This window comes from Macrobrachium nipponense, chromosome 35 (genome assembly GCF_015104395.2).
Source record: "Macrobrachium nipponense isolate FS-2020 chromosome 35, ASM1510439v2, whole genome shotgun sequence".
Classification (NCBI taxonomy): Eukaryota; Metazoa; Arthropoda; class Malacostraca; order Decapoda; family Palaemonidae; genus Macrobrachium; species Macrobrachium nipponense.
The window spans coordinates 16,657,566-16,676,590 of record NC_061096.1 but is presented as its reverse complement, the minus strand read 5'-3'; the positions used below and the strand labels follow the sequence as shown (position 1 = coordinate 16,676,590).

General features: G+C 41.5%; 1 protein-coding gene across 3 annotated transcripts in view; it reads left to right on the top strand.

Annotated features, from left to right (window-relative positions):
• LOC135208440 (PRKR-interacting protein 1 homolog) overlaps positions 1-19,025 on the top strand; it is an 84,097-nt gene that overhangs the window by 60,212 nt on the left and 4,860 nt on the right. For all 3 annotated transcript variants that reach the window (XM_064240624.1, XM_064240625.1, XM_064240626.1), the window contains one exon: positions 4,623-4,802. In XM_064240624.1, coding sequence (XP_064096694.1) covers positions 4,623-4,802 — 180 coding nt within the window. The remainder of the gene's footprint in view (positions 1-4,622; positions 4,803-19,025) is intronic.

Sequence of the window (19,025 nt, the reverse complement as noted above, 5' to 3'; positions counted from 1 at the left end):
CTAGGTCCGCCATATCCTGGGTAAGAATGTAGGGGCAGCCCTTCGAATTCCGGCCAAAACCCCCTACCCAAGCTTTGAGAGTCGACAAAGCTTTCTTCTTTTCTTCATCAGAACCCTGTAAAAAAGGGTCTAGAGTTAGGGAAAGGATAGGGGAGGAATGTCTGTTGTGTTGAGATTATATGAATATGTGTCTCATATGTGAAAGGTATAATATAACAACAAGTATTCCAGGTGACGAATGAATGAAGAAAGTGCTAAGAAACTTACTACTAGTGAGGCATCTCCTACTAGCAAGTAGCAGGTTTGGCAAGCTTCATGATGCCAAACGATAAAATCCTCCACTTTCACTGCACATCCTGCATGAGAACGGCATACTATATGGCCGCACGGGTCTTGGAGGATGGCATTGCACCCAATCTCCTGGCACAACATCTGTAAGTCAAAGGATACATGAGTACCAATGACAACCTCCGGTGGTATAATATGCAAACTATCCGTGGGTGCCGGAGTAGGACCGACGGATAGAGATCTACGTATGAATATTACGTAGAAAAAGTTACGAGGGGGGAAGAAAGTCACTGCCTCCGCCTAAGCTCACTTGTCATATGACTAAAAATAGACTCCGTAGGGCCCGGAGTTCTCCGTATGGCCCGGAGTTAATTAATATTGAGTGAGCAATGTCAAACTTCTAACGAAGCAAGGGATAGTACGAGAGGCGGAAATAAAAAAACCCCCGGAGTAACGCAAAAGATTCTAAACATTAAATAACACAAAATAAAACAAAATAAAAACCCCTTATATCAGTAAGTGCTCGTGTGAACTATCCTAAGTGGATAGGAAACCCAATGGTTCCCTCCCCCCCTCTCTATGTTCGGTAGCGGCGGATAGACACCTGCCGGACTGAACTGAGGGGGAAAGGGTAGGGAAGAACGTGGGGTAGGGGAGCCCTCCCCCTGAGCGGCCAGTTAAGGACGGAGAAGAAGGGGGGAGGAGGTCCCGAGCCCCCGAGGCACGTGACGAGTGAGAATACCAGTAGGGGAGGGGAGATCCCCACCAGTCCCGCTGTAGTCACCCCCTTCCTCATGCAGACTCGGACGCTAGCTGTGAGAAACGAGTCATCACCCATCGACGTGGATGGCAATGTATGGAGGGGGGAATGGGGGGACGGGAGGGGGACCCCGTAACCGGGTGGCTCACCGCGATCAACCGGTAGTCTTTCCAGCCAGGTGAAAGACACGAGGTGGGGAAGAACCGTCGGAACAACATCAATATCACTGATATAAATAGGATTACTTATAATAATCAATCAAATAAAATTAAAGCGATATCTTAAAGCTAGACTAACACGGGGAACACGAAGCTAAGCAAACAGAAAATTAGGCTAATCGCCGATCCTAAGAAAGGGGTATGTTAGCCTAATTTAACCTCTAGTTCAAGAAAACGGGGGGCAGGCTAATCACCAATCGACAATTGGGGTATGAAAGCCTAACTTAACGGTAAAATAAATGATAACAGGGAAGCTAATCGCCATACCGAAGCATGGTGTATGTTAGCCAACCTAGTACCTATAATATTATTAATGGTAATCAGGAACTAGAGAAGGAAAGAGAGAACATCAGAATAATTAAGATGATATGACTCTCAATCGTGACTGATAAAATTCCTAACAATGTAAGGCGTAGCTAGACTAAGGTCCGAAACGTGCGGTCGGAGCGTGCCCCGTGGAGGCCTAACTAAAAAACTAACTGCATAAAGATATAGAGACTATGTATAAGTAACCATATCTAAAGTACTGAGAAAAAAGGGAAATCCCTAACAGTATGGAAGACCGAAAGAGATAACCCGTACCGCCAAGCGGTCGAGGGCATACCGGCCGATAAGGCTCCGAATATGATAAAAACACGAAGATCATCATAAAATGAGATCAGTAACCCCAAACAGTACTTAACTTAGAAGCAGAAGCTGAAGACATCTTGAAAATAAAGATAATCCAAAAGATAATCCAAAATAGAGCGAAACACAGCACAGAAAAATTCTAACGTGTGGTTGTAACGCGTGCTATCGAAGGAACGACGTCTCAGGCGTCGGAGGCGCTCACGGTAGTAGTAGACCGGGAGCTGTAGCACGGCTCCTCTGTAGTTCGGGGTTTTGTCGAAGGAATAAGCTAAATGGCAAGGGACCTCTGGTAGTGATTCCACTCACTCCTTACTATACCGACACTTCTATAAGAAGTGAGCGAGCCATTTATCTTGGCATTATATTGTTTCTTTTTTCTCTAGGATGAATAGCAATATTTATTCTTCAGAAATAGTATCAAAGGAACCATTTCACAGGCCAACACAGGTCAAGCCCAGAAATATGTATATCTGGTTTTTTAATAGTTTTATCACAAAAAGTGCATTTTATGATGAAATTGATAAAAAAACAGGAATTTGTGGCTATTTCTCATAGAAAAATACCGCGAATAGGCGAATTTTTCCGCAAATAATGCGAGGAAACATTCTAGAGAGAAATCCGCGAATGTGTGAGTCCATGAATCCGGAGAACGTGAATACGAGGGGTCCACTGTATTCTCCTAGCTATCATTGCATCTCCTCCTCCTCCTTCCTCTTTCTTCTACTTCTCTTCCTTTAGGCTGATAATAGGACTCAAACCAACACTTGCTGGATTGGCGTCTGAGACAGTAAGTCTACACATCGAGCTTCCTTTCTATTTTTCTTATTTGAATATAAGAGGCATTCCTGCTCCTTCCTCTAGCAAGGGGAGGAAGTAGACTGGCAACAAGGCCAACCCTTCTTGGATCTTTGCCTTAATGCCTCAGACTCTTTATATTCTTCCAAGTCTTTTTCCACATGAGTTATGATTCATTATTTATTCTAAAAGGTCCAGCAGTCTGACTTGATCTTGCAGTTCTTATACTCTGATCAATTTGTCAGAGGCAGGGCACTCACTCCTTGCTCTTTCGACCAATAGTAGCCCTAGTGTACTGAACTCCAGTCAGTTCAGGAGACTCAGTCAGATTCCTCCCTCCAACCAGTGAGTCTTCCTAATGTAAAGAACTGAGGGTTTGTATACTGTGTAGAAACAAATCACCCAGTCTTAGAGCTCTGTGAGATGCACCTCTCTCCTTTCTACCATTTAACAAGGGGTTGTGGGAGGCGGAGCAGTAGTAGAGCTACATTCTGAACCCATCAGTTTGTGTTAGCCACCCTTAGCCAATTTCTTTTGGTGGATTTCAGGGTTCTCCAATCCTTTCTCACTTGAGTGAAACTCTTTACAACCTCAATTAGGCTCAGGGCTCTGCCACTCTGTCTTCTTATACCTGAGCAAGTACATATAAGGCTACAGGAGTCATTTCATCCCTTGCTCGCAGTCACAACCATTATTGTGGTATTTTTGGTTGAGATTCAACTTCACTCAGTTGTCAGACAACCTTCCATCCAAGGATTGAGTCCCTTACGTAAAAGGTGATGGTTTGTATTTCTTTAGGAACAAAGTAATTTATACATAATTTATATTTTTTCTAGCTTATGCAAACCAGAGCCTTTTATTACAGTTCAATTTAATTTTTTCTAGCTTATGCAAACCAGTTCCCACCTCAGCCACCCCTCTTTGTGTAATGATAGCTAGGAGAAAATCAGTTAGGAATAGCGTAAATATAAGAGAGAAAAGGAAATGAGAGAGAACCATTAATAGACAAATGATAGACAGAGAAAGAGAGAGAGAGAATAAGTGATAGAGAAACGAGACAGAGAAAGAGAGAGCGAGAGTAACGATCTGGAAGTGTCGTAAGGTGTTAGTCACAACATAGGGCCAGCCTCATCTTAGCACAGCCATTAAAAACTGTCTACCTGTTTCACTTGTGACCTAACCTTTTAACTTTTGCCGGAACTTGAAGACTTCCAGTGACGTCAGTAGTCCCACCCACGAAGGAGGGATTACGTAAGTCAGTTAATCACACCCAAGGCACATAGGTAGATAATCTTCAACCAGGACCACTACCAGGTGGGACAGTAGCAAATCCTCCACCTATGGTAGATGGGACAGTTTCCTTTGAAGACCCTTCCAGAAGGCAAGTGGAGAAGCAGAGAGCAGAGAAGTAGAAGGAACCAAGCCAAGAACAGAAGTGGTGTGGGGTCCAGAACTTCATAGTTGTGGGTTAGAAGATTCAAGAAAGGCTCACACTTCGATTCGTACTAGTCATATACTTAACTTGTAATTTTATGTATATTTTTACCAATGAGTTAATGAAGAAACCTGCACTGAGTCTTGCTAAGCCTCCTGAGACTAATAACTAACAATGAATAAAGCAAGAAATGATAAAGGATTTATAAACATAAACAAGTAAGAAAGAAGAATATTACACATGTCCTTAGGGCTGACAGGAAAAGTGCTTGGTTACAGTAAGTGAATGAGGGGTATTCCCTCTCTCATTTCCCACAATCACCAGTTAAACAACATTGTAACTAAGTTCAGTAACCATCTCTAGCTCATGCTGAAGGATCTTTTGTAAAAGGCTCTGGTTTATATACTACAAAGTTTGTGTTTAATAGCTTTGGCTGTCTATACGTATTGTAATGTAAATTGAGTCAGTTTAGTAATTTTATGATTTAATTTCACAGGAAAAGCTAGCTTTCATCCCAGATAAACCTAAAGAGAAGAAGTTCTCAGATCCTGCTGAATTTGTTCGTAATGTCATGGGATCAAGTGCTGGTGCAGGTAGTGGCGAGTTTCACGTGTACCGTCATATAAGAAGGAGAGAATACGCCCGTCAGGAGTTCCTCCAGGAATTGAAAGAGAAGGTAAATTTCCCATAAGTAGTTAAAGAAAGATATTTTTGTGTAGATATAATGTCTAAAACTATAGATCTGGAAGTTGCAAGCTTACAGATAGGGGAAAGGTCTGAAAGTGTAAAAAAATAATGATGCTGTAAATTTTTCTGAGGCAATTTGAGAAGTTTGATACTCAGAGAGTACTGTGGATTTTTTTCTAACAAAAACTGCCACCTAGATCAGTTAACTATTCAGCGAGATGAGGCATTAAGTACATCCTCCACCAAATACTTCTTAGTACATATTATTTGGAATGAATTTGACCTACTGTTAAAGCTAGCTTTTTCTTCGTGCTGATGCAATCGACATTTAAAAAATCAAAATACACTTGGCTAACTCACTAGGACTGTCTTTGTATTCATCTGTTTCCCACCAGATGGAGCTGGAATGTTTATGTTCTGTCATATTTCTTCATGCCATTGTATTAAACACACGGTCATGATCGGCTATACGTAGACTTTATTGTTATGGTTTCTGGCTAGTTTCTCCTGTACAGTATTGTGATTCTTTGTTTTTGCTTTATGTCATCTATATCAAGCAGAGACAAAAGTATTAGGCGGTATAGGGAAGAGATTGTGAAAACCAATTGTTACTATTTGATGATACAATGTTGCCTATGTTAGTAGCCATGTTAAACTAGCTACCCAGACTCGAGTGTTGTTTTCTTGATATATAGATTATGAGTGTTTTATGAGCGGATGTACATTTTTGTGAAGTATTGGAAGATGTTGTAGGCCAACAGTTTATGTAGATAATAAGGGCACACCAGTAGCCTTACTCAGTTTTTCCCTTTTTGTCTTCCAGTGTTGCCTCTCCTTCTTCATTAGTCTACCTGATAGCCTAGGTTAATTTCTCTCATTCTGCTCTGGCTTCTTTTGCTCCTTGGGTGGTTCAGGAGAAAAATAATAATACTGGAATTGATATATTCTTTTATTAGGTTTTGACATAAGTACAGATTATGACCAAGATTGCCCTACCCCCCAGTTTTCGACCCTTTTCAATATTCCCGGTGAGAGAGAAGTTTTCAGAGCCTTGGCCTTTGTTCATAGCCCGCCCTCTGGACTGCCCTGTGTCAATTGGTAGTCTCCTCTTCCGGGGAACTATGGCGTGTCTCAGGACCAAGGTTCTGTCCCTTCAACTACTCTTCACTGCCTTTTCCAGTTTGGTTTCGGCACCGAGCTGCCGCACAGCTCTGGCTGGATGGGTTCCATGGTTTAACTTGCATTAGTTGGCTCCAGTGTTACCAACAGTGACAACCTGAAACCCACTAAACAGCAGTTTTTATGTATGCAACTTACCAAGTAGTTACATAGCTATAGTTTCTAAAACTGTCGGCAGCTAGAATTTTTGAAATTCGCGGTAGCACTAGTTTGTTTTGGTCAGGTGATACCCCCCACCCACTATCGGGGGAGTGAGGAACCAACACCGGCTGGTACTGTTAGCACAGTTTCAGTAGTCAGTGGAATTTTTGGAATTCTTTACCATCGCTCATTGTTGGAGTTATTTGGTTAAGTACTCTTAAAATATTGGCAGCTTTTGTTTTCGGTGATTAGCTTTTTAGGAATTCAATAGTTTTAAATATTTTTGCACCAAAATTAACTAGTTTTGAATTGGTCTACATAATGTCAGACACTAGTACATCTGGGATTAGGTATTGCAGTAAAGGCTGCAATACTAGGATCGCTAAATCTTGTAATGATGCACAGGTTGTAGGGGACAGACTTGTACATCAGGTCAAACATGTGGAGAATGTAGTAATTGGGATCAAAGAACTTGGAAGATCTTGACTAGTTACACGAACAAGTTAGAGAGAGATAGAAAGAGAAAAGCGGCTTCTAGAGCTAAAGCTAAAAGCTTAGTTAGCCCTTAAACGCCTAAGGGTTATAATAAAAATCGTCTCCCATATGCCTAGGGGGTCTCGGAGTGAGCGCCGAAGCGGAAAAAATATATATTTTTTTAAATCACAGCGCGCTTAGTTTTCAAGATTAAGAGTTCACTTTTGGCTCCTTTTTTTGTCATTGCCTGAAGTTTAGTATGCAACCATCAGAAATGGAAAAAAATATCATTATCATATATAAATAATGTGATATATGATAGCGCAAAAACAAAATTTCATGTATAATTGTATTCAAATCGTGCTGTGAGCAAAACAGTTAAAGCTAACGACTTAATTTTTTTTCGTTGTATTGTACACTAAATTGCGATCATTTTGGTATATAACACATTGTAAAACGATCAAAGTAATACAGAGAAAATATTATCACAAAATGATGCATGAATTCATAATGTGCGGATGTAAAAAAATGTTTTTTTCAAAAATTCACCATAAACCTTAATATTATTCTAGAGACTTCCAATTTGTTTCAAAATGAAGACAAATGATTGAATATTACTTTACTGTAAGATTTTTAGCTTACAGTTGCGTTTTTCGACCATTTTGGATGAGTTAAAGTTGACAGAACGTGTTTTTTTTTCTATTTATCGTGATTTATATGCAAATATTTCGAAAATGAGGAAAGCTACAACCTTCAATCACTTTTTGTTGCATTCTAAATGAAATTGCACACATTTTCATATATAAAACTTTATGTAACGGCTAGTTTAAAATGGTGCAAACATTACGACAATCACACGTATGATTTTTTCGGAAGAGTTACCGCGCGGAAGTAAGGAAATTTTTTTTTTTTTTCATAAATTCACCATAAATCAAAATATTGTGCTAGAGACTTTGAATTTGTTGCAAAATGAAGGTAAATGATTGAATATTACTAGAATATAAAAGTTTTAGCTTACAATTGCGTTTTTCGACCATTTTGGTAGAGTCAAAGTTGACCGAAGGTTGAAATTTTGGCATTTATCGTTATTTATATGAAAATATTTCAAAACTAATAAAAGCTACAATCATGAGTATTTTTTTGTTGTATTCTACATGAAAATGTGCATAGTATTTTCATATATCATACTCCATGTAACGGCTAATTTAAAATTGTGTAAAAATTATGTCAAAGTGACGAAATAATTTCCAAGATGTGTCACTGATACTTTTTAGTGCGATAAGAAAGAAATTTGCGCTTGCGCGCCTGCATAACGATTGTAAACAAAACAACACCTTGATCCGTGAACTCCCAGCATCCCCCAAGGTGCATGATTCAAAAGTTTTCGGCTGGTAGGCCTATAAGTATTTTTCCTCGAATTTTTAAAAAAACTTTTCTATGTCAACGTAAATTACGTCCGGTCGGCACCCAAAAGACAATTTATCTTGATGTAAAATACGTTCAATAGGCGTTTAAGGGTTAGTCAGGAATTGTCTAATGATAATTTGTGTCTTTCTGAACCTTCCCCACCATCTGTCATTCCCAGTCCTAATCTTGGCTCTCTCACACCCGTACCCAATGCTGTGGCCAATTTAGAGGCAAGAGTAGATCAGAAATTTTTTATCATGCTCCAAGCAATGGAGAAATTAGGAGCGTCCATGAAAACCCTAATTGACTAGGTAACTGGTGAAATGAGTGCAAGTGCAAGTGTTGTGGAGGAGGTGGCTGTTTGGCCCACTGATTCTCCTAGGCAAAGGTCCCTGTCAAACTCCCCAGAACCTGGGAGGAGGCATACTGGTAGCCCAAGGGAGGTTAGTGGGGTCTGCCCACAAGCAGTCGCCCCCTCAGGCGATTCTGTTGACAAATCCCAGATCGCAACAGAGCGCCATTGGAAAGGCGTCTCTAAAGGAGTACCACTTTCGTCTAGTGCTTCCAACTCCGGGAAGTCCTCTCCCAGGCGCCAGTGGCGATTCCATGACAAGTCCCATCCATCGAAAAGGAGGGCTTGTAAGTTGTCTCCCTCTCCCAGTCTCCAGTAAAAAGGCTAGCCCTTTGCAAAAAGAACAGCCTTCGTGTAGTTTTTGGGACTCTCCAGAGAGATTCTCTCAGGATACGGCAGGAGAGGGACGTTGTAGTGAGAGGATCACATCCTCAAAGTCTAAGTTGTCATCAAGAAAGTCTTCCTCTGGCAGACTTTCGGAGGTGAAGAGTACTGGGAAGAGTAAACTTCCGGAGATGTCTTCAGCACCTGTCCACACCTCTAATGCTAAAGGACAGGTAAGGCTCCCACCAGTCTCTCCTGTAATTCGCGAGACTCCTGGGATACAGGTTCAGCGTTCAGAGTATGAGAACCCAATGATTCCCGAGTGCCCATTGGCGACACAGTTTGCCTGCATGCCAGAGCAGCCTTTGGCGCCTGGAACTTTTGCAGCGACACTAGAGCAACCTGTGGCTCCCGAGCGTCCATTGGAGCCCAGGAATACAGTTGCAACCGAGCGTCCATTAGCGCCCGAACATCCACTAGCTCCAGAGCATCCACTAGTTCCCGAGCGTCTACTAGAACCCAAGCACCCCTGATCTTTCTTTGTCAGCCATCCAGAACAAGTTAGACAGCATTTTGGGCTTTATTCAATCTGCGGTGCTCCCGGTCCAACCTATAGAGAATTTATCACCTATTTCTTCACCCGAAGAAGAAGAGAAAGGAGAAGAGGAGGATAAAGAATCTTCTCTCACTGCATACAAAGCCTTGCTTTTTTACTTTGTTGAAAATTTTTCGGATTCGTTCTCGCCAGTGACTCCCATGTCACCAGTGTCTTCTTACATGAGAGACAACCAGGAAGCCTCCAGGAAATTACCCAAACTAGTATGTACTGTCCTTTACGGCTCGAAAAGAGTTAAAGGAAATTAACCTTTGGCTTGAGAATAAGAGGGATCAAGGCAAAGTTAACTTCAGCTTCCCTCCTCGTCTTTCAACAAAGAGACATTTATGTTAGGAAACCTGAGAAGCTCTCTCTTTGGATGTGTCTGCCTCCACCCAGGGAGACTTCTCCACGCTTATTGACTCGGCGAGAAGATCGGCTTTCAACTCGGCCAAAATCATGTTTACGGCAGCAGAATTAGATCACCTAATTAAAAATATCTTTAGGGTATTTGAAGTTATTAGTTTCCTGGACTGGACAGTAGGAGCCTTGGGAAGTAAACTCAAGAGTTATTCCATGTTGAATGAGGAAGCCTTTGCAGACATTTTGGGAGTGATCTCCTGTTTAGATAAGGGGATTAGAGACGGATCCGCGGAACTAGCCTCTCTCTTCATGTTAGGCATCTTAAAGAAGAGAGAACTGTGGTGTTCTTATACATCTAAGGGAGTATCTCGTACTCAAAAGTCTGCCTTACTGTATTCGCCTTTGGATAAGAAGCACCTGTTTCCAGAGGAGACAGTAGTGCTAGTTGCCTCCGAATTGCAGAAGAAAGCAACACAGGATCTTCTTTCCCAATCCACTAAAGGTACCAGAGAAAATATTCTTAGTGTACGTCCCTCACCAGCCAGCCGAGGACAACCCTTTCGGGGCAGGGGATTCGGTAGATATTTCCCAAGATCAAGGGGTAGAGCACGTTTCACCTTTAGATCTATTAAAAAATCCACAACCAACCCCTTGACCAAGAAGTAATGTACCAGTCCTTCGTGCACCAGTAGGAGCAAGACTCCATCAATTTTGGGAAGAATGGGAAACAAGAGGGGCGGAACCTGGGATTGTAAAGGTTTTAAGAGAAGGATACGATATTCCGTTCAAGAGAAAGCCACCGTTATCAGGCTCTCCGATAGCTTTGACAGCTTACTTAGAAAATTCTAAGAAATTCATCGCCCTTTCGGAAGAGGTTTTGTCCCTCTTGCAAAAGAAAGCAATATAGTTAGTAGAATAGCCACTAACCCCAGGTTTTTACAATCATTTGTTCGATGTCCCCAAGTCATCGGGGGGATGGAGACCCGTATTGGATGCAAGCACTCTGAACCAATATGTGCAGAAGACAAAGTTCAAGATGGAGACGAATCAGTCTTCTTTCATCAATCCGTCAAGAGGATTGGATGATCTCCATTGATATGGAGGACGCATATTTTCACACAACAATACACCAAAACTCAAAAGAGGCTTCTGCGTTTTGTCTTCAGGAACAAAATATACCAGTTCAGAGCGCTGTGTTTCGTGCTTTCTACCGCACCACAAGTGTTCACCCGAGTGCTAGCTCCCATTGCGAAATGGTTACATCTAGTCGGGATAAGGATATCACTTTACTTGGACGATTGGCTTCTCCGGTCAGAAACAACAGAGAGGTGCACGGAGGACCTTCAGAAAACCCTGACTTTAGCTCAGGAATTAGGACTCTTAATAAACAGACAAAAGTCGCAGTTACTCCCCAGTCAGGAACTAGTCTATTTGGGGATGAGGATCAACTCAGTGAGTTTTCGGGCTTTTCCATCCCCACAAAAAATTGAGTCATGCCTACAGAAGGTAGAGAAATCTCTAGTTCTCCAGGAATGGTCTGCAAAGGAATGGATGAGTCTTTTGGGCACACTATCCTCAATAGAACAGTTCATGACACTAGGGAGACTGCATATGAGGAACCTACAGTTCTTCCTCAGGGAGAACTGGAACAGAAAGAAGTTTCCAGACTCTTTTATGTTCTGTATCACTGTTACGAACCGAGAGAGAGAGGTCCGCTACAGGTTCGATATAATGATAAACAAAAAAATTCAACACCAACAGTTGAAACTGGGGATACGAATATAGAAAGAAACACTAACAGAACAAAGGTTTATTTACAAGCTTACTAAAAGATAAATACAGAATGGTGTCTCCTATTTACATACCACAAGTAAAATCTTACAATGCGTGAACTGGGGAAATGGTGGGGTAATGAGATTACTTGCTGGCCAGTTTTGCGCCGTCGGAGATCTATGCTCGAAGCGGTAGCTTCACAAAAGGAGAACTGTAGTTGTAGACGTTTTCTTGACTCCGTATCGAAGAAAATAATGTCCATTCTTGATACTTGAAGGGGAGGGACTCCTCGAAACCTCTTGTAGATAGTTTCTTCTCTCAAGGATTGCTCAACGTTGAAAGTACCTTGGTCGTCCACTCCTGACGACAGCTTGACCAGAATTCGACCCAACTCTCGAGCGCCTTTTCCTCTCTGACCCTTCGTCTGTTCCTTCTTCTCTTATCACTCTCTGATGATCTCTGATCTCTGCTGCTGGGCTCTCACTGATAATCTGATCTGTGACTCTTACTGATGATCTGCTCTCTCCTACTTCGTCAGTTGTATTTATACGGCAATTTGGGGCCGGGGCCTTTCGGCGAACCTCACAGACTCCCGAGACGACGGGAACGATGTAGAAGAATCTCAACTAAGTATTGCATCAGAAATCGTGGCATTCCTCATGTCACATCAGCACCTATCAAGTTCCTTAAAACTCCTGCCAATTCTAGAACCATCATAAGAACAGGCACCTCCAACACATGCACAAATGCCTCCTTGCTGCAGAACTTCTCGAAGATGCGTTTTCCTTTCCTTTATCTTTCTTTGCTATAAAGCAATTACCATGACATGTCCCCCCAAAAAAGAGAAAAAAATTAAATCAACTGATTTTATTTTTTTTTTTAAAGAGAAACAAGAATTAAACAGCAGGGGAACAATTCTGCATAAAGCTTTAATCCAGTCAAACACGCACGCTTCTCTCACACACCCACTCGTGCCAAAACAGAAAACGGTCATTAGGCTACTCATTCTGAAAAAATCTCTCGACGCTTCCTGCTGTAACGTTATCCTTCTCTCTTACTTTTTCCGTTTTCTGAACTCTGCTTAAAACTTTGAAATACTAAAACACCTCTTGCGTCTTTCTCAAAACTATTTTCTCTCGGTAACACTGTCACATCGAACACTGGCGGGGGCCACGGTATGGGACGTTCTTTATAATTCTGAAGCAAGTTTACATTCATTGACTTTGCTGTGCTCTTACCCATATTAATTCCATAATGTATATTTCCCCTCTCTTCTAACACTGAAAAAAGACCTTCGAACTTATAGGGTAAAAAGGGACCTTCTTTCTGGACTAGTACTAAAACTTTATCTCTTACACACAAACTTCTCTTTTTTGCTCTAAGATCATGTTTCCCTTTAGCTTCCCCTTGACTTCCACTCGCGCTTCCGTTCTCCTCCGCTAGTTGCCAAACAACTCTTAAATTGTTTTTATAATACTCTAGATTAGTTGTGCAATCTTCTCTACCCTTACTTACAGACAAAGGTCCGACCATATCGATACCTACATTCTCAAAAGGATCGCTTACCGAAGGAATATTACACAACGGAGCTCTGGGAATTACTTGATTTGGTTTCCCGGCAATTTGGCATTCATGACAGCTTAAAACATACATCTTTACGTCACTTCATTTTAGGCCAAAAGTACTCCCTACTAATATACCTGAAAGTTTTATTTACTCCTAAATGCCCTTGCTCATCATGTGCTAACTTCAAAACTAGCTCACGAAGCTTCCTAGGAACCACTAATTGTTCGGTGATTTCCCCTTTACTACCTGACTTAGGACGAACATAACGACACAAAACTTCGTCCTTTAAACAAAAAGTTTCCGTACACACATCATCAAGATCATCATCCAGCTCACATTAAAAAATTCGGGTTAGTGTCTCATCCTCTCTCTGAAACTTGACTAGCTCATTCATCCTTATTCATGCCTAATTCATCACCGTAACTAGTACTAGATACCGGTACATTTACTATGTTATCCTCAACAGCTACACCTTCCCCTTGGCTATCACTGTCAACAATAGAGTCAGGTTTCTCAGCCATACTCATGCCAAGATCAACCTCACCACCTCTATCACACTCGTTTGAATCCACGAACTCACTCTCGTTCGAATCCACGAACTCATTCCCCTTGGCTATCACTGTCAACAATAGAGTCAGGTTTCTCAGCCATACTCATGCCAAGATCAACCTCACCACCTCTATCACACTCGTTTGAATCCACGAACTCACTCTTGTTCGAATCCACGAACTCATTCTCGTTCGAATCCACGAACTCATTCTCGTTCGAATCCACGAACAAATTATGACCGGAGTCTATGTCTGTATCTAAACCTGACCTAGTTACTACCATTTCAGGCACTGGAATATCCCTCACAACAGGATTCACATTCTTGGATAAAGCTAAGTCATTTCCGACAATAATGTCAACGCCATCAACGAGCAAACTGTCAACAACTGCAAGTTTCAGTTCTCCTGACACTACCTGACATTCTAAGTTCAACTTCAACAAAGGACAAAGAATACAAGTGTTAGGAAATCCACCTAACATGACTTTTTCTTACATGTTGATTTCTGCCCTGTTCGGCACACTTTCTCTCTCCTAATCAGTGAGACAGCAGCTCCTGTGTCTCGAAGCAAGACTACTTCTCTCGAACTTACTCCTCCAAGAGAGGAAACTACGCCTTCTGACAGAAATTCACCAAAATATTTCCTAGTTTCTCTCATCACATCATTCCTACTTGACGAAAGGTTAACGTCCTTCCTTTCTACTGCACAATTTCTCGCAAAATGCCCTTTCCCATTACATCGGAAAAAAGTTAATTCTGAGCCACTAGATGCCACTTTACTCTTACAAACCTTAGACATATGGCCAGGTTTTCTGGATGTGTAACATGAATAGTCATTTTTACTCGCATTGCTATTACTAGGACTGAAACCTTTACTGCTTTGTACTCTACCAGACGAAGGATCATTTCGTTTCTTACTAACACTCAAATTATGAGTTAGACTATATTCGTCAGCTAGCCAGTTGCTCCTGCAAAAGATACTTCTCACCTATCTTCTATATAAAGCTTAATCTCAGGGGATACGTTATCTTTGAAGCTTTCTAACAACACTAAGTTCTTCAAACCATCAAAATCATCAACTTTAGCAGAAGTTAACCAATCAAAAAACAGAATTTCTAACTTCTTACCGTATTCTACATATGTAATATTTTCATCCTTTCTCAAACTTCTAAATTTCTTACGGTACGCCTCCGGTACTAACCTGTACGTGCTAAGAAAAGTTTCTTTCACAATATCATAATCATCACATTCCTCCTTAGACATGCAACTATACACAGTAAGTGCCCTACCACTCAAAACTGACTGTAAATATAAAGTCCACGTTTCTTTAGGAGAACCTACTCTTTCCATTAACTTCTCAAAACACATGAAATATGTCGTAACATCTTCCTCATCGAACTTTGGTACTAATTTCAACACTACTCATAACTAACCTATCAGTTTCATTTTCGTTCTGGCCTGACTGACTGTTAAGAGTGCTTTGTCTTAACCGAGTGATTTCCAACTCATGCATACGTTCTTTCTCTCTTGCTTGTTGCTGAATTTCTCTCTCAGCTGCTCTTTCCTCTCTCTCAGCCGCTCTTTCATCTCTCTCATACTTTTCCCTTCCTTTCCTTTCAACATACTCACGGAGATAATTCCCCTCTAGGCCTAGGAGCTTACCCGACTCAATAAACTCTTTCACCATCTCACTCATTCTGGCTCTTTCTACATTCTCCCTGTTTCAAACTGGTACAGTGCTGAATATTCTAAGCGAGGTCGCCACAATATTACGAACCAAGAGAGGGAGGTCCGCTACAGGTTCGATATAATGATAAACAAAAAGAAAGAAACACTAACAGAGCAAAGGTTTATTTATAAGCTTACTAACAAAGATAAATGCAGAATGGTGTCTCCTATTTACATACCACAAGTAAAATCTTACAATGCGTGAACTGGGGAAACGGTGGGGTAATGAAAGTACTTGCCGGCCAGTTTTGCGCCATCGGAGATCTATGCTCGAAGCGGTAGCTTGTCAAAAGGAGAACTGTAGTTGTAGACGTCTTCTTGACTCCGTATCGCAGAAAATAATGTCTATTCTTGATACTTGAAGGGCAGGGACTCCTCGAAACCTCTTGTAGATAGTTTCTTCTCTCAAGGCTTGCTCAATGTCGAAAATACCTCGGTCGTCCACTCCTGACAACGACTTGACTAGAATTTGACCCAACTCTCGAGCGCCTTTTCCTCTCTGATCCTTCGTCTGTTCCTTTTTCTCTTATCACTCTCTGATGATCTCTGATCTCTGCTGCTGGGCTCTCACTGATAATCTGATCTGTGACTCTTACTGATGATCTGCTCTCTCCTACTTCGTCAGTCGTATTTATACGGCAATTTGGGGCCGGGGCCTTTCGGCGAACGTCACAGACTCCCGAGACGACGGGAACGATTTAGATTTCTTGACTAAGTGTTACATCAGAAATCGTGGCGTTCCTCATGTCACGTCGGCGCCTGTCAAGTTCCATAAAACTCCTGCCGATTCTAGAACCATCATGAGAACAGGCACCTCCAACACATGCGCAAATGCCTCCTTGCTGCAGAACTTCTCGAAGATGCGTTTTCCTTTCCTTTATCTTTCTTTGCTATAAAGCAATTACCATGACAATCACACAAGAAATAAAGGAGGACCTGCAATGGTGGAAGTTAAGAGACAGACTTGCAGAAGGGAGATCCCTCCTCCTGCTGAGCCCCAACCTAGTGTTCTTTTCAGACGCATCAGATCAAGGTTGGGGGAGCGATTCTGGGGGAAAAGGAAGTATCAGGGATTTGGAATGCACAACAAAAACAGTGGCATATAAATCGGAAGGAACTGACCACCATCCACTGGGGATTGCTGAAGTTCGCAACAAAGTAGTGGCGATACATTCGGGCAGTACAACAGCGCTCTCGTACATAAGGAAACAAGGAGGGACACACTCGTTTTCTCTTTGCGAGACAGCAAGGAGCCTGGTGTTATGGGCGAATTGGAATCATACCACATTAATAACAAGGTTCGTTCAGGGAAAATTCAATGTACTCGCAGGTGAACTAAGCGCAGGAGGCAAGTACTTCACACGGAATGGATGATGAACCTGGTGGTATGCCTCGAATTTTGGAGACTGGGGGAAACCTATGATAGATCTGTTTGCCACAGCAAGAAACCATCTTCTCCCCCTTTACTGTTCACCAGCCCCGGACCCAAAAGCATGGGCGACAGATGCGATGCTTTTGAACTGGTCCAACAAGGACTTGTAACACACTTTCCTCCATTCAAGATGGTGAGAGAAGTCATCAACAAATTTGGAACACATCACAACGTTTTGATGACTCTCATTGCTCCATTCTGGCCAGCGCAGGAATGATTCCCAGATCTTTGAGACCTCCTAGTGGATTGGCCAAGGTTACTTCCTCAGAGAACAGATCTATTCAGACAACCCCACTTCAGAAGGTTCCATCAAGGACTGTCCACTCTGTCCCTAACCACTTACAGACTGTCTGACAACTTGTACGAGCGAAGGGGTTTTCAAGACAAGCGGCGAGAGCTATCGCTCAGTGCAGTAGGGAATCCTCAAGTAAAGTCTACCGGGCAAAGTGGATTGTGTTTAGAGCCTGGTGTAAAGAACATAATGTTTCGTCTTCTAAAACAACTATTAACAGAAATAACAGATTTTCTATTATATCTGAGAACAGATAGGAATCTGTCTACTGTGACTATCAAAGGTTATAAGGCAATGTTGGGATCTGTTTTCAAGCACAGAGGATTGGAAGTATTGACGAATAGAGATCTTGCAGATCTCATTAAATCCTTCGATATAGAAAAACCCAAAGGTTCGAATATACTATCTTGGAACCTAGATGTAGTACTTAAGTGGCTGTCGGAAACTGTGTGAGCCATTGCAAAGAGCATCGTTGAGAGATTTGACGAGAAAGACCCTATTCCTAGTAGCCCTGTCTACAGCTAAAAGGGTGAGTGAAGTAAATGCCATGGACAAGAGAATAGTATTTGCACAGGGTAATGCAGTTTGCGCATTAACCTTGGGGGTTTTTAGCAAAAAACGAGATTCTGTCCTAATCGTGGCCTCGTTTGTTCAGTATCAAAACCCTCACAGACTTAGTAGGACTGGAAGAAGAAGAGAGGTTACTCTGCCCGGTCAGAGCTCTGAAATGTTATTTACAAAGGACAGAGAAAATTAGGGCCTGTCTGATCGTTTATGGTGTTCGGTAAGGAATCCTGCGCGTCCGATGTTTAAAAATGCCCTGGCATTCTTCTTATGTAGTGTAATTGTAGATGCATGTTCACAAGTGAAAGAAACTGATCTTGATAAACTTAAAGTGAAAGCTCATGAGGTGTGAGCAGTGGCAAACTCTCTCTCGTTTAAGCACAATCTCCCTTTGGACTCGATTGTACAACGTATTGGAAATGTAAATCAGTGTTTGCCTCGCATTACTTGTGTGATATTGAAACAGTTTATGAAAATTGCAGTACCCTGGGTCCGTATTTAGCGGCTGGCACAACATTGCCTTGAATAAGGTTGTTGAGTTTTTAGGGGAGCCTGGAGGTACTATGGATGTACTATCAGGAGTACCCTTCAGTCAAGTGTATAGTCGGGTATGAATATTATGGTTATGTATGGTGAAGGTGATACGTTTTTGCTCTGGTAACATTATGTTATTTGGTGCTGTGCCCTGGGCAGGGGCATCCTTTGGTTGACCATGCTAGCCATGGACATTCCTTAGCTGCATGGGTTCCACTTTTTAGAGGACGAGCCATGGCTATACCGCCACGTCCCTACGAGTTAAGACGAGTGACTTGCAGAGGCAGTAATCAACTGTTCAGCTCTCTTAACAGGTAAGGAACCAACAAGCATCTGCATGGATGCTAGCACTAAGTATATATTTTATATTTATTAAATTTTAAAAGATATGTGCATATTCATGGATCCCACTTCCTACAATGTGGGATTCAGCTATGTAACTACTTGGTAAGTTGCATACATAAAAATAACATTTTTATGATAAAATAAGATTTTGTGTATACTTACCAAGTAATTACATGATCAAAGCCCACCCTCCTACCCTCACATGGATAATAGGGCAGAAACTATAGCTATGTAAATACTTGGTAAATATATATAAAATCTGATTTTATCATAAAAATTAAATTTTTCCTTTAGGGAAAGGAAAAACATTATATAGAATCAGCTTTGTTATGTCGTTTATTTTGAATTTTTAAGGAATTAGTAAGTAAACAGCATTTGCAATAACATCATTTTTACAGAACCAATTTTTCATAAGGTACCTGTTGTTGCAAAAGCTAGCTTATACAGATGGTTTTGCAATTTAACAGTTGTCTTAGACTATATTAGAGTTTGCAATTTATCTTATTGCCAGTGCTCTGGGTCAAGGTCTCAGCCTTGCACTCTGCTTTTTTTTTTCTTAGGTTAGTTCCTGGGAACCAAGAAGTCTAACAAGTTCA